The sequence below is a fragment of the Solanum verrucosum genome, unplaced genomic scaffold, assembly GCF_900185275.1.
Source record: "Solanum verrucosum unplaced genomic scaffold, falcon-dt-bn FXZP01000080.1, whole genome shotgun sequence".
Taxonomy (NCBI): domain Eukaryota; kingdom Viridiplantae; phylum Streptophyta; class Magnoliopsida; order Solanales; family Solanaceae; genus Solanum; species Solanum verrucosum.
Window position 1 is genome coordinate 358533 of NW_026020097.1, and position 24972 is coordinate 383504.

Here is a 24972-nt window from a genome sequence, read left to right on the forward strand (position 1 = left end):
GGGTCATTTACTAACAACAGTTCCAAAAAGGGATAGCTAAATTTCATGAGATCTGTCTCTTGGACAACACAACCATGGTATGCAAAAGTGTTCATACCATGTGAACTTATACTATATTTTATAGGGATAAGGGTCTGAAAAATACCCTAATTTTGATCGGATTTGTTATTGCGATACTAAACTTTCATGAGGACCTATTACCTCCCTAGACTATTTAATACCGTATTTTAAACATATATATTTGCCCACGTGGACATAAAAAATAATGCAAAATTATAAATAGTAATGTGTACACGTGGGCACATATATACCTTTAAAATACACTATTAAATAGTTCAGGGGATAAAAAATACGTATTAAATAGTCTAGGGAGATAATAGGTCCTTATGAATGTTTAGTATCGCAACAACAAATCTGACCAAAGTTGAGGTATTTTTCAGACCCTTATCCCTATTTTATATATAAAGCCTTCTTATTCTTTTTCCATTTTGATATAAGATTCACCTAAGGTGCCACAAAAAAAAGTTTAGGTGATTGGAACATTAACAAGAGGTCATGCATCGAGACATATTGTAGAGTTAGTCTAACAGAGATTGCAAAAACATCCAAGCATAATTAAAACACATTTAGTCTAAACACCAAGTTTACTAGTGGAATTCACTAAAAAAAAAAAGATTTAGCGACAGACAAAGTTTGTAGCTAAACAATAAAATTCTATCGCTAATTCTACTTAGTAGTGAATTAATGGCATATTTCTGTAGCCACGACCAAATAAACATTGAAATTCGTAGCTAATTCTTTCCCCATAAAAAAGAATATTTAAACAAGGACATGCAATGTAAGGGGTGTGGTTAATTATACTACTATATCAGATAGAGTTTTAACAATGTAGTTGGCCATGATTTGGTTGTCATTCGTCAATGAATGCAAACGAACAACATATATAGATTTGACTCGATCGGCCAGTAACGAAATTGACAGTACGTGAATTAATGAAGGTACAATTTATAGATAGATAATGCAAGACAAGATTTAAACACCAAAAGTAAAGACCCAAACAGTAAAAATAAATAAAGGGAGGATTTGAAATTTACAGGGGTGGATTTAGGGTATCGGATGTGGGTTCTCGGGAACTCAATAACTTTGGCGTATTAATATATAAATGAAATTTTTGTTGGGAACGTAACTCAGTAACTAAAGAATCTTGGTCTAGCGATGTAAGGGAACCCGCTTAAGATTAACTGTGGACTTTTATATGGGGTTCGATAGTCGTTTTTGTTGAAGATTAACAAAAGTTCCATATTGATAGTTAATGAGATGTCTAGATTCGTTATAAGGCTTGGGAAATCTTCCTCCCTGCGAGCTAGAGGTCCAAGATCTAATTTAACATACGTCAGACCCATCTCACCCAATGAGGTGTTGAATAATGACAAAAGTTCCACATTGAAGGTTAATGCGATGTGTGGACTCTTTATAAGGTTTGGGTAATAATCCTCCTCCCGAGCTAGCTTTCGGGAAGACCTAATTTAACAACATTTATCAACATAAAGTAGGAACATCTATTGGGGGTTTCAGAGAGCTTAGTTATTAATATTAATAAACAAACACTGTTTCAACAGAATACTTTCCTTAGTACATAGGTTATTAGAAACTAAGCAGCCTGAAACAATTAAATTGTCTTCTTCAAAGACACATTAAACCCTAGAGAGTGTTCTTCAAAGACAACATACAACATGAACCCTAATTTTTTTTTATAGATAAAACTAATTAGATCATAAAATAGATAAGACAATTCATTCGAACAGACACTCCATGACTTCCTTAATTAGTAAGGAGATACACCAATGTTTGCTGGAGCAAGAAACCCTTCCTTCATCAGAACATCTTCCCCTTCCTACACATTTCCCAAAAATAAAATAATCAAACCATATAATCTCTCCGTTTCAATTTATATGACACACATTTATTTATAGTGACTTCTTCTACATTGATGAAACTCTACAATAAAGAATGTACGTTAACAGTTTTTAAAATAGTTTTGTATGTATGTAAATAAATGAGATATTTGTACTTTAATGAATTAGGTCATTGAAAGAAAAATGTAGAGTACCTGTTGACATGCATTTGGTTTCTTCACGGGTTGATCAGGCATAAGTCCGAAATGAATGTGTGGAAAATGGGCCCACTGACAACACAACAAAACAAGACAAACACTAAATTCAAAAACTTAATTGTAAAAATCAACCAAACCCTAGTCAAACAAAACCCTAGTTAAAAGGAATTCATAGCAGCTACTTCCTCCGTCCCAATTTTTATGACTTGCTTACTTTTTTAGTCAGTTTCAAAAAGAACGACAACTTTACTCTTAATGAAATGATGTATACCCACACTGGTATCTATCACTTATTTTATACCACAAGTTTCAAAAGTCTTCATTTCGTTCTTAAAATCTATGTCAAGTTAAATTATCTCATATAAAATAGGACGGAGGGAGTATTTATATATAGTGCCTAAATTTAAAGAATCTTTTTTTGTGTGTTAATATTAAATTTATGTTGAAGAATAAAAAAATTATTTTGGGAATATATATATATTTCTTACATTCTTTGCAGCAGCACTGAAGGCCTCCCTGTGACTTATATCGGGATTTCCAGCTTTGATACGTTGGATCTCGTCCCTGCATTGTTTTTTTCAATGGCATTTCTTATATAAAAAATATGCTTGTTTAACATGAATATTTAAATCTTGTTTTTTTTAAAATAAAATAAAATAAAATATATATATACTCAATCTTCTTAAATATGAAAAGAAAAGATGCAACTGAAGTTTTGTTTAGACATACATTGTACTAGAAAAAAGTTGTCTATAGGACATTTTTGTTTAAAGATAAATTTTTAAAAAATGAGCGAATTTCATGAAGAAATAATGTTTTTAGTTTGAAAATCTATGGTAAAACGAGAGCGTAAAACATACTTGATGAATCGATTGTAAGCAGATGGGACTCTCTGTCGCTTCTCCGGAGCTGGAAGACAATGCAGACAAACAAAAGAGTGCGTTAAATTTGCTAGTCTGACTTTCTGTAGAATACACTTTACTCACCTCGGGACCAAATAGAATGGAGTGTACTACTTTTTGTGTCTATCACATCATTTCATGATAATTACCTAATCATATATCTATCTATATATCTAGATTCTTTGGCCATACCAAAATCCAAATCCATCTAACTTTACGGGGGACGACATTTCTCTTTTTTCACCTAAACCCTCAAAGAATGAGACACAAAAAAAAAGTATTTTCTTCGTTCCAATTTATATGATTGTTGGAGCTACAAGTTTAGGAAAGAAGGACATACATATGAAACTTGTAGTTTAAAATAATTTAGACTATATTGCATGTGTCATTCTTTTTAAGACAGACGAAAGACAAAAGTATGTCATATAAATTGATACATAGTTATATAATTTGACTTCGCATAGAATTTAAGTAAAAAAACAAAAAGAAACTTGTAAATATTACTACGTTTGACACTATATAGTACATGTTATAAAGATTAATACCTACAACCTAAAGCAACTTTTCAGCTACAATGTTACCCGTTATTCAGAAAGTACCTCCAACCAAGGAGATTCAACAAAAGAGCCTGCGACTTATATGAACAATATAACTTTTTGATGACGAATGACAGTTTAATTGAACCCCTTTATACTAACCATGTACTTTCACCATTCTTCCTAGTGCAGTTGTTTGGCTATCTTATTTAAAACTTAAACTGTTAAAAGTAGCGGTGAAGCCAGTTCAATGAAAAATTACACTATTTATATATGGTTAAAATTATTTAAACTGTTCAGACTAATCCGTGTGTTTACTTCTTATTTAAAACCTCTACATGAAAATTCTGACTACACCGCTGATTAAAATAAGAACATTTTTTAACCAAGAGAGACGAAGTTCATATGTTAAAACTATCCTTGTGCAGTAAGGATTTGACCAGATTTTTTCAGTGAAGATAAATTACTAATATCAACATCATGGTAGGCACATATATAGTACACTAAAAACAGAAACTGTTGATGAACAATGCAAAAACGTTTAAGTTGAAAATTCTAAATTTGGCTTTTTTGGAAGTACCTTATATTTAGAAATTTTTTGAGAAAGAATGCAGGCAAGAAAAAAGATATAAGATGTCTCCTTCCCCAAAATATGAAAATTCATTATGTAAAAAAAAAAAAAAAAAAAAACTTTAGAAACTGTTGAGGAAATAATGCATATTCTTTCTTAATTTGCTAAGAAAACCCTATTTTCTAGAAAGGCTAGAGCTATATACTTTGTTTTTTCTTACTGTTCAAAAAATGATTTATTTTTTTTAATCTTACGTCTGTTGGCGACTGGTGGCTTTGGAATTTCATCAACTCCTCCCCTAACTGGCATGAGTGATTCATTTGGGTTAATTTGTTGATTCATCAACAAACTTGGTGGATTATTCCGAATCTCATCCTGAAAAATAAAAGTAGATTTCCCAATTGGAACGATATAGAGAAGATTAACATGAGCAAAATATTAGTAATTAATAAACATACCAGAAGATTGTGAGGTGAAAAGAAAGAATGTGGGAGATGAAGCTGATTAGCAGCAGTGGGAAGAATAATGTTGACAGAGAGAAGATTGGTGCAATGACCACATCTTACTGTCACATTTTTGAAGAAACTTGAGCAAGGAACACTCACCTGTACAACAAAATGTCCATTTTTATCAAATGCAACTAAGTAAAGGGGGGTTGTGTGTGTCTATATATATTATATTAGGTATAAGTTATTATCAACATATATTGCGATAAGAAAGAGAAGTATATATGTACTGTAAGAGGGAGGGAAGAAAGTGATATGATACCGCGAGAACAGTGTCACAAAAGTTGCATTGGACATAACAGAGTTGTTCTCCTGAAGGAGGAGAGAGGTGATGGTGGTGGAGGTGGTGGTCCGGAGCAAAAGCAGCAGATGAAGACGACATTTTTTTGAGATATTGATAAGATTCCTTACTAATTCCTGATTTGAGCTAGACTACTTCTCTCTTTCTTGATTTGATTTGATTTGATGGATTGATTGATCATTGACTCATCAAGGGTCACACTTTTATATTGGATACTCTCCGGCTCCTTCCTAGCTAATAATATGCTTTTTCTTTTCTTTCTTTTTTTCAATTGAGATAGACCGACCTAATGTAATAGGGCACTTGATGGATCAACAAATTCTTTTCTTTGTTTCTCTAATACCATGTTAAAAGTGTGTGACTACGTAATTTTAAAGTTTAAGGAAAATATACTTTGATTATGTTATGTGGTGTAGAGTGTTAGCCAATTAAAATCTTTCATGTTTAGAAAATGAAAGTTGCGGATCAGATGAGGATACTAAGGTGTGGATGTGTGGAAATACTAGGAGAGATAAGATTATGAATGAATTTACCGAGACAAGGTGGAGTGGCTCTCAGTGGTGGACAAATGAGAAAAAACGAGACTGAGATGTTTTGGGCATAAGAGAGAATTGTTGATACCCTAGTGTGAGATGTAGCTTACATCGGACATGACCTTAGATATGGGGGTTCGGAGGTTGCAAATTAGGGTAGAAGGTTAGTGGGTGGTTGAGCATTCTTTCACTTCCTCCGAGATAGGCTTGGTGGTTGCATGTGTACCTAATAGTATTAACACTGTTCTCGTAATTTATTGTTCTTCTTGTACTGTTATCACCAAATTTTTTGTGTTTTAATTATTACATTATTATGTTATCGTTACACAAGGTATGTTTGGTTTTTTAATTGGTACTGTCCTAGTCGTTCGTGTTCGTTCTTAATTAGATACTATTTCATTGTTTACCTCCTATATATTGGTGATGTGAAGTGTTCTGTCCAATCAGATCATGTAAGAGTCTTTATAGTTAACTCTATTAATAAATAAAAAATTTTGAGCCTAACTCGTCTAGTTCAAGAGATAAGGATTGTTTAAACTATAATAAAGAGACCACAAATTGATGTAGGACTCTTCACACCTCTCCTCATGGCTTAGAGCAGGATATCTGGTGCATGAACAATTTATTATGAGGGCTCAATATCTGAAATACGAATTAGGATGTAACCTACTATAATATCATATAAAGGAATAAATCTAATTGAACATATATTCAACTTTAAAAACTAGCTCTAAATTTCTTAAGCCATATTAGAGACCACCTATTCTTTAAAGGAATGATATGAAACTCTTTACAGACTAAAATTGAATAACCTCTTAATAATATATAACATCCACAACCACAACGTACTATTGAATAAGCGTTGTAGAATAAACAATTATTGAATCCCTCTTGACAACTTGCTTATATTAGAGTTATATTTTTAAGATAAGCGTAACTTTGAACCTGATAAAAATAGTAACTAATTTGCTATTAATAATTAAACTATTCAAAATCTTTTCATATGATGCATATTCCGTAAATAGACTTTAGTTCAGACTAACATAAATTCCAAATTTAAAAATAAGTGATTACAGACATTCTTGTATTATACCCTAATCGTGGCCCCAATACTAAAAATAAATATTTTATTTACTTGTTCATTTTAGTAAATCAAAAAAAAATTAGTACCTTTTTTTTCTCATTCTATCTGCAGGAGTATTAAATAACTATATCAAGTAGTGATAGTCAAATTTAAAGCTTCAAAATATCATTATTAAAGTTAGTTCAGTAATATAAATTTTAAATAACAGACGTATTAGATCAATATAAATTAAGTAATATAAAATACGAGTAACAAAAAAAAGTGTGGTTGGCATTCCCAATGGGTATTGTGTATTTGAGAATGGAGTAGGGGGGGGGGGGGGGGTGAGAAGCAGAGGCGGCAGAGGTGGGGGAAAGGAGTGAGAAAGGGACGTTTGCATGGGGTGATTTGCTTTCCCTCATTCACTTGTAGTTTTCATAGTTATGAGAGGATAGTAAGACCCTTTAATTTTCTTTTGGTTTTTTCTTGCTTCCCATATCTTCATTTATTTTCCTTCTCTTTGAGTCTTTCAATTATAAAAAAAAAATATTTTATTACTACTCTCTAGTACTACATTTGGATTAATAAAGCCTTAAATGACGGGTGCCTATAATGACCTATACTCTCCACTCAACCAAATTACTACTATCACCATTTTGTGGTCTAGCAAATTACACCCAATAACATTGTGATTTGTGAATATGGTTTTGATGAACTTTTATCTCTAGGTTGCTTCATAGGAAAATCCTCAAAGTCAAAACTTCTTAAATTTGAAGTTTTATCATTGACAAGTGGAATCAAAAGTTCAAATTCATTCACTTCTAAAATTATTTTTGTAATTAGATATTCCAAGCTCAATAGAGCTTGTTTGATTTATCTGATTATAAATAGTTAAAAAGGTATCAAATGCTAAAAGAACACTTTCAAATATTGAAACCGGGTTTGTAAATAATAGGATTACATGTTTGGATAGAATTTTTTGAACTGATAATAGACGATTAGTATTTTTTTCTTAACTAAACAATATTGTAAGCTTATTTTCCATTAAAATGACTAAATTGTCCATAAACCTATTTACAAAAAATTTGGCCGCAAGGGCATATGATTGAATGGTTGGGGGGTGGGTCTCCCATGTGGGAGACCTAAAATCCGATCCAATCTCTTTGCTATTCGACCATGAGTTCGTCATATGAGGCTTTTTTAGTGAGATTTACGTATTTTACATTGTAGATATTGAAATTTTTGTGGGACTCTAAGACGTTTTAAATTTTGTTAGAATTTCAAGAGACTACTTTATCAAATTCCTAGCTCACGTCTACATAAAGGGTAACATATTTCAATAAATATGCATTTCAAATATCCCATAACTCTTGGGTATTCATAGAAATATCGAAATCTCAATATCCCGTAAACTCCAGGAATTTCATAAAGCGATGAGGCATCAAATACTGCCTTTGTCAAATCCCAAAGCTGCCCGACATTTATAGTGATCAAATACATTACAAGAAGGTCAAATCATTCTACATTCAAGAAATACGCTATCAATAATCCTTAGAGGAAAAACAAGAAAACATATAAATTTGTACTCCTAATTTAGATAAATTAAATAATATCTTTTTTATTTTATTTTATTACCGTAAGCGAAAATTTATTGCAAACATATAGAAGAAGGGACGAGCGACAAAGGATAATTATGGGATCACAAAAGATATTTAGGGTAAAATAGTAAATTATTTGATCAAACTGAAAATACATAAATTTAAAATTCATAATTAATGATGATTAATTTATAACTTTAATGTGATATTTGAAAAATAATCTTTTTTTTTAAAGTCAAATATTTTGAAAGTAATTCAATTTGCCAAAATGACCAATATTTGAAACTAAAGGGGTATGATTTAATTCTATGACCGACTTTGGCTCATGAATTAAGGAGATTTGGTAGGTAGGGTTTTATTAAAACCCCTAAAACACATGTTTCATATAAAATACAAGGATTCACATGTGACTCAATTCATCATCCTATATAAAGTGTCAGTGAGCGGTTGAAATATTATTTATCAAGTTATTTTAAACCATAAGTTAAAAACTTTTAAATTACCGTCACTTAAAAAAAAATTAAAATGTATAAGTACATATTAGGCTAGTACATAGCATGAGTTTTACTATTTCGTTTTACTTAGGATTGATGCATAGATCAAAGTAAACTAAGGTAAATATTCAGGAAGAGGCATAGGAAAATATCGATGGAGGTAAATTTTGCATGACCCCACACTGATTTTTATATTTATATATTATATACTATACATTTATATAGATAACAATTCGTACGTCTGATTTACATTTAACAAAAGTCAAATATTATACTGCTAACGTTTTAAACTTTGTTACCTAGCTAGTGTTGGACCACTTTCAAAGTCCGGTTGTGTAATATTTGGAAGTGACAAAATACCCTTTGGGTCATTTGATACACTATGATTCCCTTACTTTTAGTTCATGTAATATTCTCAATATATTATTATGTTTAGCATAATTTGTATTAAGAATTTGATTTCACTCTTTGTTATATAGTATCTCTTTGTTCATTTCAATTTAAATACTGATAGAATCTAATGTAATAAAATAAATATAATAGCTAGCCCATATATATATATATATATATAATCCGATTGAAAGTTAGGAGTAGCACACAACATAGGCAAGAAGTCAATAGATATACGAATATATGTTAGGTCAAGAGGGTGCTTCCAGCTAGCTAGCTAGGTATAAGCACATATATAAGCGATGCAGCTAGCACATGCTTTACCAAGCAGGGCCATAAATAGGCCAGCAATTATTATTAATAATAATCCCAAACATGCCCTTATTACCATCATGGGAATAAAATGATGAAAATTTGATTCATGTAATAAGAGAATGATTTCCAATTCCTTAATTAGTCGGAAAGTGATGAGGATATGAAAAATGAATGACCTCAGTGTCAAAAACACATATAAATTATCCTCTATTTAAAATTTATATCTAAACTATTAGGGGTCGTTTGGTTTAAGGGATAAGAATAAATAGTTATGGGACAAAAAATAGTCCTGGGATAATATTTTTGGTTGTCATGTTTGGGATAACTTATCCCACCATTTATACCATAGTGATATGGGATAAGTTATCCCAGGATAATTAATCCTGGGATAACCTGTTACCAACCAAAACGACCCCTTAGAGTGTGAGTTTCATACCTAAATTATCACTTATATATTAATTTGAGAAACACAACTCAGTGGTGTCATAAGTATTGTGGTATGTGTGATACACTCTCTTTTATTTGTGAAACCCTTGTCACATTGCAATCCACATGACCAAATTATTCTTCTTTTAACAAAAATTAAATAAACTATTTAGTTGAAAGCTTTTCTTTTTTTTTTAAGTTGGAAGCTAAAGATCAAGTATTGCTACTATTTTTTTTAAAAAAAAATATTTAAAATATTTTTCTCATCCCACGCCACCACCTACCCCTATCTCCCCCCGGAAGGCCCGAACAACCCCCATCCTTTTATTTTTTTAGACCTCCCACTCCTTCCTAAAAAAAAGTCGATATTATTTTTTCAAAACAAATAAATAATTCTACCCAATCCATCTAACCCTCTACTCGTAATTTTTTTAAATTTTTATATTTACATTTTTCTCCTTTTAATTAAGATAATACGTGGAGTGGAAAAAAATAAATACTACTCCTAACATTTTAACTAATATGCTGACATATAGATAATTTAGATTCAAATTTTCAAATAATGCAAAACAATTGAACAGCGCAGATAACAACTATCTACTATAAGCGTGGTGCTTGAGAAAGGCGTAAAAAGCAGGTAACTATTTACTCGGTTGGATTTTAGAATATTAACGTCTAACTAACTAATATTCTATATCAATTCAGACATAAAATTATCAACTTTTAAAAAAATAAATATATAATTACATATTAAAAAAGCTACATATAAAGAACTGTTGAAAATATAATGAAAAATAATAAAAGTATTATGATCTAACAAATTAAAGTTATAGATAAGATGATCACACACTTTAATTTGATATCAAAATTTTGATTCTGACCTAAGTTATTCTATATCCTGAATTATTAGAACCTGTTAAGGTCATGAATTATTAACGTAAATTTTAGATGAGACGATCATACCTATACGTCACAATAGTTAACAATTCAAAATACGAAGGTGAGAGAATGATTTGACAATTCAGGCTGTTTCTCGCACACTCACACACGCAGAAATACAGAGATACGTAGCTGTCAGTGAAGCAGAAAAACAGAAATCTTTGATCCTTATTTATGCATGCACCTCTTTGTCCTCACTCTAATCCCTCTTTAGCTTTTTCCACTAAAAACTTATAGAACCCTACTTTTTTTAATATTATTCCTAGGTGAAAAAAAAGGTCTTTTAATTTAATTTATTATTGGAAGAAACTAAGTGAGTCATACTGTTGCCAAAGCACCAAAAAAAAAAACTTTAAAAAAAGGATATGTTTGCTGAAAAAGATGGCTGTCAAAGTATAGTTGAGAACTATCACATCTCTCCATCATATTTTCATCATGACATTGTGAACAGAAATTAAGTTAGTCTTGTCATCCCAAAAATTGCCCTTTAAGGTTAACTTGTTCAGACTCTCCGTTACAAATATTTGTGGTCCACTCCCCAATCAAGGGTGAAGCACGATTTGAATTTTCTTCGTTGAAAAATTATGTTATAAATTTAAATTCATGTGATTTTCGGTAGTGTTTATCGTAAAAATTCTGGTTTCACCATTATCTCCTGTTGACACTGTATCAATCTATCACCAATTGTATCATTATTTTATTCTAGTTTGAATTGAATGTTCCTTATCAACGTTACACTTCATGTGTTTTTTCTCATATGCAAACACAATGACAGATTCGGTGGATCACTGAACACAATAATTTGATTGGACAAGAGAATATGCTTTAATTCTATAATCACTCCAAATTTTTTAAGTATATATGTATAGAATAAGCATATACCACAAATAGGGTACTGTAGCTATATGAATTTAAATGATCAAAAAAGGAATTACACGTTGATCGTGTAATTTTAGACATTTTCAGCATTTACTTAAACATATAATAAAGTGGTATTACTAATCGAATAGAAAATTTGGTTAAAATGAATATTTTCGAATGTAGAAAATCATGAGGTGACATGTGATATGCCATTGAGTGACTTTTATGATATTAAGAAAATATGAATGTATTCATCTATTTTTAATAGTTCAATGACCATTTAATTAGAAATGAACCCCTAGAAAAGTTGGAGATATTAGGTAAATTCCACTATTTAGATCCTTTAGGATATTAATATATATGATACCAATTACTAGTATATAGTTCTTATGCAATGTTTTTTTTCTGCACATTACTTAATAACCTTCAATTTGAAACAAGAATTGATCTTTATGTAGCAAAGTCAACTAATTAATGATTAATTAAGCTGTACTAATTAGGCCAAGTAATTGGAGCTAGGAGTAAAGAGCAACTCTAGAAGTAGCATAGGGTTTGAGGAAAAAAGATTCCACTATTTTACAGTATTTGAAATAGTTAGAATGGTCGACTTTTTCTTATGTTAAAGTTGAAAGTTAATCAAGTTACTATATTCTACAATAATTTTTTAATGTCAGTTCATGCTCCATAGAAAGTTGATTAAAGTTGCACTACTTGTGATGCTTATGGTGCTTGTTTTAACAGAAAAGGGTCATACTTGTCCTTCGTTATACTTTTTCAACATACGTGTCATTTTTACCCTTATTCCATTAAATCTCCATGTCTCACCTTACTTTTCTAGTTTCTTCATGGGGATAAGCACATTCTATACTCAAAACAAACCCAACGTCATAGTACATTCATAGAGCGCATGCAGTCTACAATCTATGGGGAAAAAAGTGTACCAATTTCGAAAATTTTGTTTTGAAAGTATACAATATGGTATCAGAAATTAAAGAGGCCTCCAAGTGTGTGAAAACAAACAAGGAAACCAATAAAGCTTATTTAATAACCTGCCAAAGACTGCTTAAATGTTTTGGAATCTAATAAAAACACCCACCCATTCTTTTAGCATCTTCAAAAAAAAAAAAAAAAAAGGTACGAACGAAAATAAAAATTGAGTAGGTATAAGGCTATATATATAGATGCCACTCTCTTTAATTTGTGGCAGAAAAAAAAAAAGCATGCATGCATAGAGTAGTGTGAAGCTAGATACAATTAATTGGAGACCAAGACAACATTGCATTGTTGTACTAATAAAGAAGGGGTAGGGGGCCAAGCTAAACCTTTTTACATGTTAGTGTTTTGGCAATGACTAATTGGCCATACTTTTATGTTTTGCTAAAATTGTAGTAGTAAGAAAAATGTCTATGTACTTTGATGATATAAAGACTGTGCAGTGTGCAGCGCTTTGGCTTTCTATGTGTTATTATTGTCTGTTTGCTATTTTCACTGCATATGACTAGACAAACTCATCAACTACTACCCCACACCACTACTAATTCAATACTTAGGTTCCAACAAATGTTTTTTTTTTTTTCAATTGTCAAGTACTAAATTCTTCACTGAAACTTTTCGTGTTTGATTATTGCATCGTGAGGTTATATAGTTGATTTCAACTAATACTATAGTTATTATCTCAAAAAGTCACACAAAAGATGATTTTCTAAGACTTGATGTTTGTTTACGATTCTCCACCATATATCATAAACTGAAAATGCACATGAAACACACCAGTATAATAGCAGTGGTGTTAGTATAAAGTAGTAAATATTTATGGTTTTAAAAAATTAATCATCCGGAAGTCGACTTGTAACTAATTAGAGGGGTGGAAATGTCATATTCGGAAAGATTCTCCGTTTTAAAGGGTCTAACACGAGAACTCTAATTAAAGACGGAAAAAATTCCTACCTATTCCAGTTCTTGCCTCAAGAAGTTTACGCTCAACTTCAATATTGTTGGGCATAAAATCATGTGTTACACTTATAACTCACATAAAATCATGGGTACAAACTACAACCTGTTCATGGATTGCCACTCATTAAAAAAATTGATGAACACCCACCCCAGTATTTATATCAAACCAATTATACATCTTGCATATAGCCTTTATACGTTCTCAATTTAACTAGCAACTCTTTATAAACACCAGGTGCGGTTAAGCATTTTCCCGATCCATTGCCCCTTGATGCCTTATCAGTTTTAATTATGATCCATCCATTTTCTGGCAAGGACCAAATCATCATGAAAAACATGAGTTTTGGCAGTGCATCTAATGCATATATCAGTCATCTCTAATAGATCACTTCCAGTTAGAATTGTAATAGATCACTTTGGCACCAAATTTAACCATTGTACTAAAATTTATTTAACCTCAACCATAACTGAAACAAACCTAAGAGGAATGGTTCTATACAACACCCATAATTACCATATCTGAATTGGTTTTATTCTTGCAACAGCTAAAAAGATTTGCTACAAAGGTAAGCAGGATTTGTATCGTAATCTTGGTAGAGCAACAAGCCTTCTAACCTTCTATCCTAGTCACTTGGTGGATGTTTCTTAATGTCTTTTGGTACAGAGGCAGCAAGCTAAGTTAAGCTACAACTCAAATTTGTTTTCTCCGGGTGGAATTGTCCATGGAACATTGAGTAATATTGCTTAAAAGGAAGTCAGAAGTAAACAGAAAGGCTATATAGTGATGAACTCAAGATTTTCACTTATCAGGGAAATGGCAGTGACTAGAAGCGCAAAATTCCTTAGAAATCATTATCTTCTGAATTTCCTTGTATCAACAGATATACCTATTACTTCGAGAGCCGATAGATAATAAGAAACAAAGTGCAAGCTGCAATGACTGCTGATAGAATGAGTGTATCCCTTGATTTCTTCCTTCTAATTGAGCCTGCATGAATCAGTAATGATGTCAACAAGAGATACTTTTAACCAAGACAATTTGGTAGCAGAAATGGTCCCAAAAATAGTAGTACCAATTAGCCCGCGGATGACAGGAAACTTGTCGCCCAGTTGTTTCACTTTTCCTTGAACATCACCAAATAAAGCTCTTTGAGAACCCAAGGCAGCCCTAGTTGTTTGAGCTTGGTTAATCACGTCATCAATCTGGACAAAAGGATCAACACGGTTGAGAAGCAGTATTTGGGTACTGAAGAATCATGATAGTTGTTAACCAATTCGATCAAGCAGTTTTATGAGGATTGGCATAGTTCTAGATTTAAGGAATGCTCTTAAAGAATCATGGAAGAGTAGATATAAATGACAAGGAGAAACTGTAGAGGGGAAATGATTTGGAATTCCTAGAAAAGGAACCTAGTTAATGTATGTTGCAGAATGGCTGTCACACTCTCATCTGTATCCAGATAGTCTCTTATGATGTATCCACATTTTAGTTACTAGCCCCATCCATAATACAGTAAATGCTATAATGACCGACATATTCAGTGATTATAAGATTCTCTCTAATAGAAGGATAAGTTACAAAGTTCGCTAGAACACATACATTGATATAGACCCTAACTGCAGCCATGCTACATTCTACAATATGCAACACAAGAGCAAACACCACTAAGAGACAGTGAGAACATCATTTTTGTCACCTAATTCTATCCAGTAACAGAAAGAAAAGAGGGAAAGGGCATCATACCAGGCCATGTAAATGATAGTGTCAACTGGGCCTACATTACATATAATTGCTTTTATTTGTTGCATACTAGAAATTAATATACTACTGGATAAATTCAGGAATCAGTAGTTATGCTGAAAGAGCATATAGGTGACCTTAGAATCTCTGCGGAATCTAACCTTGAACCCACCAACGACCAGTTCTCTCATGTGATTAGATTGATGGGCTCCATCTAATGTCAATCCTGAAAATTTAACTCCAAGACCACAAGACTATCTCCTGGCTCTCAAGTGACAACTCGGCAACTCCTACCAAGTAAAGCCGACAAGCTCATTCCATGATTAATAAACTTTTCTTTTATGCTGGTGGCGATCAGGTCATTTGCGACTTATTGGCACTTCAACTAATGCACCAGGCAGCCTACTGAAGACCATAAGCACAGGTGTTGCTAGATAAACCTACCCAACAAGGTTGGAACAGCTGAGCTAACACTGAGTGTTGTTGCTGCGATTTGAACCAGGAATTTCTAGATTGTTGCGCCTATGTCTCGACCACTCAGCCATCTCCTTGGGGACCCATGATTAAAGAATATATCTTTGACCAGATTATAAAACAATAAATATCAAAAGCAAAAATCAGTAACATATTCTAAATAGTAGCCAAAGCCAACAGTGCTTGGACCTCTACGTCACTATCATAACTTCTAGAATTTGAACAAGAAAAAAAAAGGATGAGTGGTTCCTAATTCTCTCTCAGATATTATGAAAAGTTGCTTTATCTATAATTTATCTCATTTTTTTACAAAACTACAAAGTTAGTTTATTTTATTTTTTTGAAACTACAAAGTTAATTATAAGGAATAAGTACTTCAGTAAACTGACATTTACTAGCTTGCTAGTTTCAGGCTGCAATAGAACTCGTAGAAAAACTCACTTAAAGTACCTTTCATTTTTCTGCATGTTCCTCAAACTTTTAGGTTGTGCACTAGCAATCCAGCTTAATACGTGTTTTAATTATAAAAGGAAACATTCTTCAGTTTCACCCATCAAAAGCATAGTCATAATAGAATCCTTTTGCTTTAGGTGTAAAGAAAATAGTCTAGAGGATGTAAAACAGTTAGTTGATTTGTTAAGTTCTTTGTAAATACTCTCTGTTTTTCATTTCTTTGGACCTGAAACTTTTTGGAGTTCTCCAGTATGTCCTTAATGCTGAAGAATATAGCATTACCAATTTTCAAAAAGAGAAGAAAGTCATAATAAAATATTACTTGAAAAAGATTGAATTAGAACTTCTAAATAAAATTGTCCTGCTAAATCTACATTAGCAATAGAGCCAAAGTGGCTGTTCTGCCCATATCAAGGCCAGCAACAGAACTAAGCTGAACTTTCGTCTTTGATATTCAGTGTAGTATTTCCATGGTAAAATGATGAAGAAAGAGCAAAGGGATCATGCATCAAACTCACCAAGAAAGAAAATTGACTCAAGACAGAAACACAAAGTGAAACTTATAGAACTAAAACCAGTAGAGAAGGGAACAAAGCTAGCACATTCAGATATGTCGACTAAACAACTATGTTCAGATAAAGTAGCAGAAAATCTGGTGGACGTGGAGGAGGACGTAATGGATATCCGTGGAGAGGTTGCCGATATGGTTGTTGCTGTGGGTACTGTTATGTGCAGGGATGTGCAAGGTGTTGTTTCACTGCTCATGAAGCCCCTGATGCTCTATCTGAAGATGATATCAAGAATTGATCATTTTGTGTCCTACAAACTGTTGTTGTTTTTTCCTTTTAAGAAAGGCATGTTGTTGTCTTCATTTGGACACATATTCATGTGTGTGTTTGTTCAATTGATTGACATTGCCAATGCTTGAATAAATCACTATTATTTAGTGAGGTTTTGTATTTTTTTTTCTCACATTGAATGACAATGTATGCAATTTGGAGTTTTGAACTAGTGAAGTTGATTGTTGTGACTTCAATTAACTCGTGAAATTTACTCCTCCTATTCCAATTTATATGAAATTTTAGATTCAAAAGTCAATTTTTTACACTTTTAGTGTATAAATATTGAAAGAATTCTTCCTCATGTTCAAATTTATATGACATTTTAGATTTAAAGGTCAATCTTTTAGTGTATGAATGGCAAGCTTAATCGCGCGTTCAAATAGATTATTGTGTAACACTAAAAGGGTCAACCCGCCCACCATCTTTTCTGCTACTTGAGAATTTATCATTCGATTGGAGCTCCTATCTACATTTCACAAGGTAGGATTATGTTAAGGGCCATGAATTACGGAATTATTATCGAGCTTGAGATGCACCCTGAAGTTAGCTTCAAAATAGGTTTTGCGCTTCACCTCACTTCACCGGCGATGCAGGCACCAAAGCGTTAAGGTGTGTCTCATTGTCCAAGTGCAGTGTCTCGAAGAGAGCAACACTAAGCAACAAATATTTCATTTGATTATAATTATTCCAATCCTTTTGACTATGTAATGGTTGTTACGGTCTATAGTTAATTCAGAAACAACCTCACTACCTTCTCAAAGATAGGGGGATAAGGTCTGCGCACTCAACCCTCCCCAGACCCCACTTGTGAGATTACACTGGGTTTGTTGGTATTGTTGTCAATTATGAATTTCTTCATTAAAGCACACAATTTTTTTGCATTTAAAGTCTAATAGACTTCAGGGCTTGTTTTCGCATTTCACCTTTGATAACATTGTTTGGAAGGATGTCTTTGAGGTTTAGTTGTCACTAGAATACTCCATACCAAGACCATCATAGAGGATGAAAGAGAGCGAACTCTGTACAAAGAAAATGATGTCTGTAAAAACTAAAGAGAGCACTTAATCTTACATGAGATATGCTTCCATGAATAGCAGCTCTCTCCCTCAGTATATGCATTTTGGGGGACATACTCCCTGATGCCTGAATCGATACAAATAATAGCTTAAGAGGCAATTGAAACTGTAGCATCTAAAAAAGAATTTCGATAATGAAGCTTTCTTACCTTATACTCACTGATATCATCTCTCACAGAACTAAGAAGTTCAGCATGTTCCCTCATTGAGCTTATATTTCCCTTGATACGCCTAAATTCCTGAAGACAAGATGATGTGTCAGTCATAAAAACAGTGACTGGCATAGCCAACAAGCAATTCAAACTACTCCAACATAGCATGCACTCTGAATGATAGCGGTTCAACATTCTTGTATAACCAAAACCTTGATAGTTCAATTTTGAGGATATCTGACTTTCCTTGGGCTCTACTTAAGTATTCTTTTTCAGTATATGTTAAATCACAATAATAGAGATTCTCTGATTAAAGAGTTCAACCACAGTTAGTTCCAATTATTCCCACAAAGAAACTGATACTTGATCAATTAGCAAACCCTCACCAATTTATCCTTTTAAGAAGTATGGAACGGGATAGCTAATCTGATAACTATCAGAAGAGTTTGCTTGCTAAACACATCAGAATTTCCAAGAGTTTAAGTGAATTAACTCAGTTGACATGGGCACCAGTTAAATCTGCAGCCAGGCCAGGGAAATGGATAAAATATTTATTCTAGTTTGTGTGTTATTTCGAATGTTCCATTACAAACACATGTTGTTGCAGTCTACAGGATTAGCATAAGCAACAAGAGCAGTGCAGTTACTTTTAGAAACTGCACATGAGTAGTCGGACAAACAGAATTCAAACTAGTTGGATATCAACAAGGCAGGAGAAGATGTCACCATAGCTGCTGATAAAATACTTTCTTTTTCCCACTTCAGAAAGTTACAATTGTTACCATGCCCCCAAGGCCTAGCTCAAGTGGCAAAAGGTGGAGGATTTGTGGCTTAGGTCACAGGTTCAAGCCCCACACCATGCAAAGCAAAGCCCGGTATTTAAGTGGAGAAGGGTAGAGGGGCGGGCCCATTATCCACCGAGTTTAGAAGGCTGCGATTGGTCCAAAGGGCGGGTCACAGACGGATTTCTCGGTTATCAAAAAACAAAAAAAAAAAGTTACAATTGTTACCATGTCAAATCATTTATGGTGTATCAGTGACCATATTTAATATACTATCACATGGTTAGTAACCTGGGTAAATTCATGAAGTATGTCCCTGTGCCTTGCCAGTTTCTGTATAACAGAAGTGGTAGATGCTGCAGATGCCGCACATCTACTCATAGAATCATTTACATCCAGTAGTTTCTCAAGTAATGACTGAATCTCCATTTCCGTGGACTTCCACGACCTGCTGGATCCTAAAGTTGGGGAACCAGCTTCTACATAACCTGAATTCAATAAAAACAAGAATCAGAAACCACACCACAAGCTGAGTTGTTCAACAAGTTCCAAAAATCAGAAACCGGCCATATTTGCTTTGTTTGTTAGGTGAAGCTCAAAACCAAAACAAACCCCATGACAGCCAATCTAAAGCTTAGGTGGGTAATCAGTAGTGTTGACCCTTAGGTCTTCATGAACAAGGACAAGCAACTAACAAATATCTATGAAGTTTACTCCTGGTCTGTAACATAATTAGACTAATGATGTGTCCTGATCAGTAATTAGAGTAACAATTTCTGCAATTACAATTTATACTAATTAACTTTTTTGCATTAGATTTGGTTTTATTGTACTGTTAACTCAGCTATGTGATAGAAAATTACATGATTTCTAAACGTTATAAGTTTGAATTATTTCTTGGTAACAATTTCCAGTAATTGAGGGAATTCTATATTGAAATGAAGGAGCTATGGAAAAAGTCAAAAAGGTAAGTTGGCAATGCAAAATGGACAATCAATGATGCACCAAGAGTGTAACAACACCCTACAAATTAGCAGTTTAGAAGCAGAGAATGAAGCCAAATGTATTTAAAGAACTTGTAAAAACCCAGGTGGTAAATAGGAGGAAAACAAGGACGTGGCAGGACAAATGACTGGAAAGCCAACCTCTTCAGGACCAATCAGGTCAACACCAACTAATGCAAGCATAACTAACTGCTTCAACGGCAGCAACTAGAATCTTAACTTTAGCTTACCTATTACTGACTGAATGGCCTGGTATTGGTAACGAACGGGTCAGATTCTCTGAAGTGGATGGGCAAAGAATGACGGAATTTTCTCAGTTAAATCAAGCAAAGCAGCACAAGAAGGAGCCAATGAGGCCTTGGAAGTTGACATTGAAAACTAATGTTCCAAAAACTGGCTGGATTTGGGTGGATAGCACTCAATGAGGCCTATCTCACACATAATGATCTCCAAAGGAGGAGAACAGAAGCTTGCAGCTTATGTTACTTTTGCAAATCGGACAGACATCTCCAGCATTTCAGGTTCATATGGGATATCTGGTATATGTTCTCAGTTTATTTGGAGAGTTTGGGTAATGCAAGGGAACTTCAAAGGTACAATTACTAGTTGGAATAGACAGAATATGGAGAAACGACAGATGTGGATAAACATTCCGCTTTTAATTTTAGACAGATGGATAGAAAGGACCTGCGGATTTCTTGAGGAAAACTTTTTTTAGCTTCATCACTTTTAAAGTTTATTTATAAAACGTATATTTTAGGTGTAACAGAAGATAGATTAGATACTATACTGGACTTTTATGGATTCCTTACGAGCATGAAGGAATGAATTCCGAAACTACCTTCATTGTAACATGACAGTACATACTTAGCACTACATTAAATAATAAGTGTTGCTTTGCATTTCAGAAAATATCTAAGGTGGTTATTCACTTCCCTCAATTAGTCAAAGCTGCAGCAGAAACTTCTTGTCTCAAAAATATCACTCATTTAGCCATAAATTAAACTTCAACCAACAGAATTGAACAGGCAAAAAGGAAGATTTCCAAAATGATCCAGACCAGAAATTCAACTCATAGACAACAACATTGAATAAGAAACAAAGTATGATACAACGAATCAACATAGAAACAAAGTATCATACTCTTCCTCAAATAAATACACACAAACAAAAAGGAGCATGGCATTGATCATTCAATCAAGATAGAAGCTTTACACTTTCTGGACCAAAACCCACTAACAAGTTGATATAATAAATCAAGGTAGAAACTGTACACTCTCTCAACCAAAACTGCCTCTCTACCTCCACAAGGCAGTGGTAAGGTCTGAGGTCACCCTACCCTCCCGAGACCCCTAGGATTTCACTGGGTATGTTGTTGTTGAATCAAGATAAAAACTTCATCACTTTCAACATAAAACCCACTAAGAATTCATCCCAAAATTTGCAAAATTAGCAATCAAAATAGCAATGTAGCACCTTGTGTACCAAACCATAAACACATAGTTATAATGAATCAAGATAGGATCTCCACACTTTCTAAACCAAAACCCATCAACATTTTGACACAATGAATAACAGACACATATTTTCCTAGCATATGACGAATTGAAGTTCAAATGCAATTGGGTATAAGCGATTTAGCAAAAATTGAACTTTACCTCCTTGTGTGACCCTAGCACCAAGCTTTGCATAAGAAGAGAGCTTCACATCAAGATCACCTTCGATCTTGCGAGCCTCTTTGCGTAGTTCTTCCCACCCAGATTCTTGCAGTATCTCCATACTCAGATCCTTAGACATACGGATCTGATTCGGATCCGACCCGATCAATCTTGTAAGGAAATTCCTTCGTTCCTACCGATTGGGGAAATTGAGTTTGTGATCTGACAGTTATTACAGTTGAGAGTTTATGTTTTTTCCCCTTTTGGATTCAGCAGAAGCCAACATTCACCCTTTCTCCAATTGCTTACACACACTGGTTTTTCATCTGTTTGCTTCTCAAAGCCAAATGAGGGAGAAAATAGTCAATTCTTAATATTACTTATATAACCTTTTTAAAAAATTGTTCTCCCTCTGTCACAATTTATATAATATAGTTTGAAGAATTCAAGAAAAAAGAAAAATCTTTTTAAACTTATGATCAAAAATAAATTTGATATTTGAGTTCTATAAATCATTTCATTAAAGATAAAATAAGTATTTTAAAGTTAAATTATTATTAAATATAAAAAATATATCATTTTTTAACGAATTAAAAAAGAAAAATGAGTCATATAAGTTGAAAGTGTAGAGTATATAAACATATAAATTATTTTAGAAAGTACTATAAACAATTTATTTCCTAAGAGTAGCTAATTTTTCGTTTCTTTTCCCTTTAGTAGCATTTTTTACAAACAAATGGTTTGAGTTGGATGAATCCGTGTACATTTCAATTAAATGAAAATCTATCAAGCATTGAACAACCTATTTGTAAGTGTTAGGGTAATCTCATCCATTAAAATTAGAGTAGATACCTCACTTTAAAATTTGTAATTTAGACTTTTTTTGTATATTATGATATATATATATATATATATATATATATAGTGTTCTTGTTTATGTATATGTGTTTAATATTTGTTTTGATTATCTAAAAATATGTCTACTATTATCACATAATAAATTTTTTTCATGCCTCTTATAAGTTACAATTACAATAATGTGATTTTAAGCATGATTCTAAAATTTTACTTCCCAAATATGTATTTGTACAACTCTTTCACGTATTTTTCAATATACAATATGTGCCAATAAAGTATATATTGTATACAATTCTTTTGCACGTGTTTTCAAATGATACAGTTGATGCCCTCACCTAAATATATCTCTTTCGTTCATACAACTGACAACCTCTTGAACAACTATCTTGCATGACAGAACTGATATCCTACTGAATAACTACTTAGCATGGTACAACATGAAGTCAATAACAATAGTTGTGTTTCGCAAATATACAAACTATAGATATATTTCAAAATTAAGTTCCAAACTATAGCTATTTTTGAATTTTTCTTTTAAAACAATCCTACATCCTTAAAAGAAAGTAGATGCATCATGCACTTTGCTTGTATTTGTGGTGCTTCAAATAAGGCCTTCAATTAAATGGGCTTTAATCGGACACAAAACACCATGGAACACCAATGTGTAGATAATGGGCCAGATGATCCTATATTCTTCTAAAAATGGGCCTTTACATTACTCACTTAAAATTCACATTCAAAATCAGGTAAGAGACTACTTATTTGTTACTCCCTCTTTCCATATTAACTGATATTGTGAAGCGATCTTTGAGAAAAACATTTAAGTACATAATTTAAATCATATTTTTTAATATCATTCTTTGTGAAATAATAAATATAACTTTGTAAACAATGTAATTTATCTCCTAGAAACTATAAAACTTCATTAAAGGAAAGGGCAAAAATGGAAAAAAATTCAACGTCCATTTTGAACTTTGAACAATAAAAAAAAACAAAACTCACTTAATATGAAATAGAGGGAGTAGTATTATTGGTAGGACAACATTATTAACTTTAAAATGAAATGAGAATTATCCATGTATTATTGTTTTAAGCATAACATTTGCGCACTAAGTTTAGGTGATTTATATTTTAACAATTAATAACTCGTAAAGTAAGTAAAATTTAATCAATTTAAATTATATATGTTCAACTAATTTTAAACAATGAAGTAAGAAAATGTGATTAACAATCACTTTCAATGGACATTTCCATTCGGTTTCCTTTTTTGTCCACTAGTAGGACTGAAACAAGTTTAATTTTTGTACGTAGACATATCTGATTAGTAAAAAAAAAACTTTAAAATGCTACTAAAAGTTAATTATTAATTTAAGTAAAACAAACTACTACTAGAAGTTTTCAGTTGCGTGACGACTTCAAATGCCATTAAGAGAATGATTTTCTGTTTATTTCAAACGATTTTCTGGTACACAAAATATTTCATCCATAGTATCCAATTATAGTACAGTTAAAAACTGTAATATCTACTCCTTAAATAATTACTCTAATATTACAAACCATATAACATTCATTATCATAAATTGACTTGATTTCAAGACGTATTGAATTATCATTTGACAAGGTTAATTTTATTATGAAAGTATCTACTCGTTACTGAATCTCGAATGTTAAAATATAGATTTCATATAGTAAAAAAAAAAAAAAGTGGAACATGCTATTTTCGAAATTTACTAAATATGATAAAAAACAGATATAGTAAAAATTACAAATCAAACTATATACAACTTGATATGACAAAAAGCTATAGAACAGGTCATTTTTGAGTCATTAAAGCAGGAAGAAGATTGATGTAATAATAAACAAACACGATAGCTTTATCACATCTCTTCTAATCACTAGACCTTACTTATTTTCTTATATTAATCATCTAATATTTGAAATTCAATGAGGACCAATAATTAATATTTGTGTCCTGTAAAATTAATACTAAGGGAAAGGTGGTCCTTATCAATAATTTTTTTTTATTTCCATATATATATATATATATATATATATATATATATATTAAGAATCCATCAATCACGGGGAAAGACCAAATAAGTTATATTAAGAGCTACCAAGTAGGTCACCTCTATGTCTACGGAAATATTATAAGTTATGATTAATTAAGTTAATGCTAACCACTTGTTATATAAAAAATTAATAAGCAATATATTGTAAGTTGAAAAGTTGTAATTTAAATTAATTCTGCTTTTATTTTAAATGAAAAGCCTAAAAAGTCGTCTTACATATTACTTGAAAACTTATTATTTAACATTTATACGAGTAGTATATATATATATATATATAGCATGATAAAATATAAACTTTCTTCCAGCCTATCTGGATTGGATAGGTTTAATTTAGTCATCCTCTTCTCAGTTGTACAAGC

General features: G+C 32.4%; 2 protein-coding genes across 2 annotated transcripts; both read right to left on the bottom strand.

Moving 5' to 3' along the window:
- Nucleotides 1-1583: 1583 nt before the first annotated feature.
- On the bottom strand, nucleotides 1584-5224 carry LOC125824832 (axial regulator YABBY 1). The gene is made up of 7 exons (XM_049504185.1): nucleotides 4891-5224; nucleotides 4581-4727; nucleotides 4377-4497; nucleotides 2974-3022; nucleotides 2602-2677; nucleotides 2111-2185; nucleotides 1584-1894 (listed from the first exon to the last, which is right to left on the bottom strand). Exons 1-7 carry the CDS (start codon nucleotides 5008-5010, stop codon nucleotides 1826-1828), a joined length of 657 nt encoding a protein of 218 aa, XP_049360142.1. The 5' UTR covers nucleotides 5011-5224; the 3' UTR covers nucleotides 1584-1825.
- An 8770-nt stretch (nucleotides 5225-13994) lies between these two features.
- LOC125824827 (Golgi SNAP receptor complex member 1-2) lies at nucleotides 13995-21975 on the bottom strand. The gene is made up of 6 exons (XM_049504179.1): nucleotides 21684-21975; nucleotides 19313-19509; nucleotides 18237-18326; nucleotides 18083-18154; nucleotides 14575-14704; nucleotides 13995-14489 (listed from the first exon to the last, which is right to left on the bottom strand). The coding sequence occupies exons 1-6, from the start codon at nucleotides 21820-21822 to the stop codon at nucleotides 14392-14394; spliced, it is 726 nt and encodes a 241-aa protein (XP_049360136.1). The 5' UTR covers nucleotides 21823-21975; the 3' UTR covers nucleotides 13995-14391.
- Nucleotides 21976-24972: the final 2997 nt, after the last annotated feature.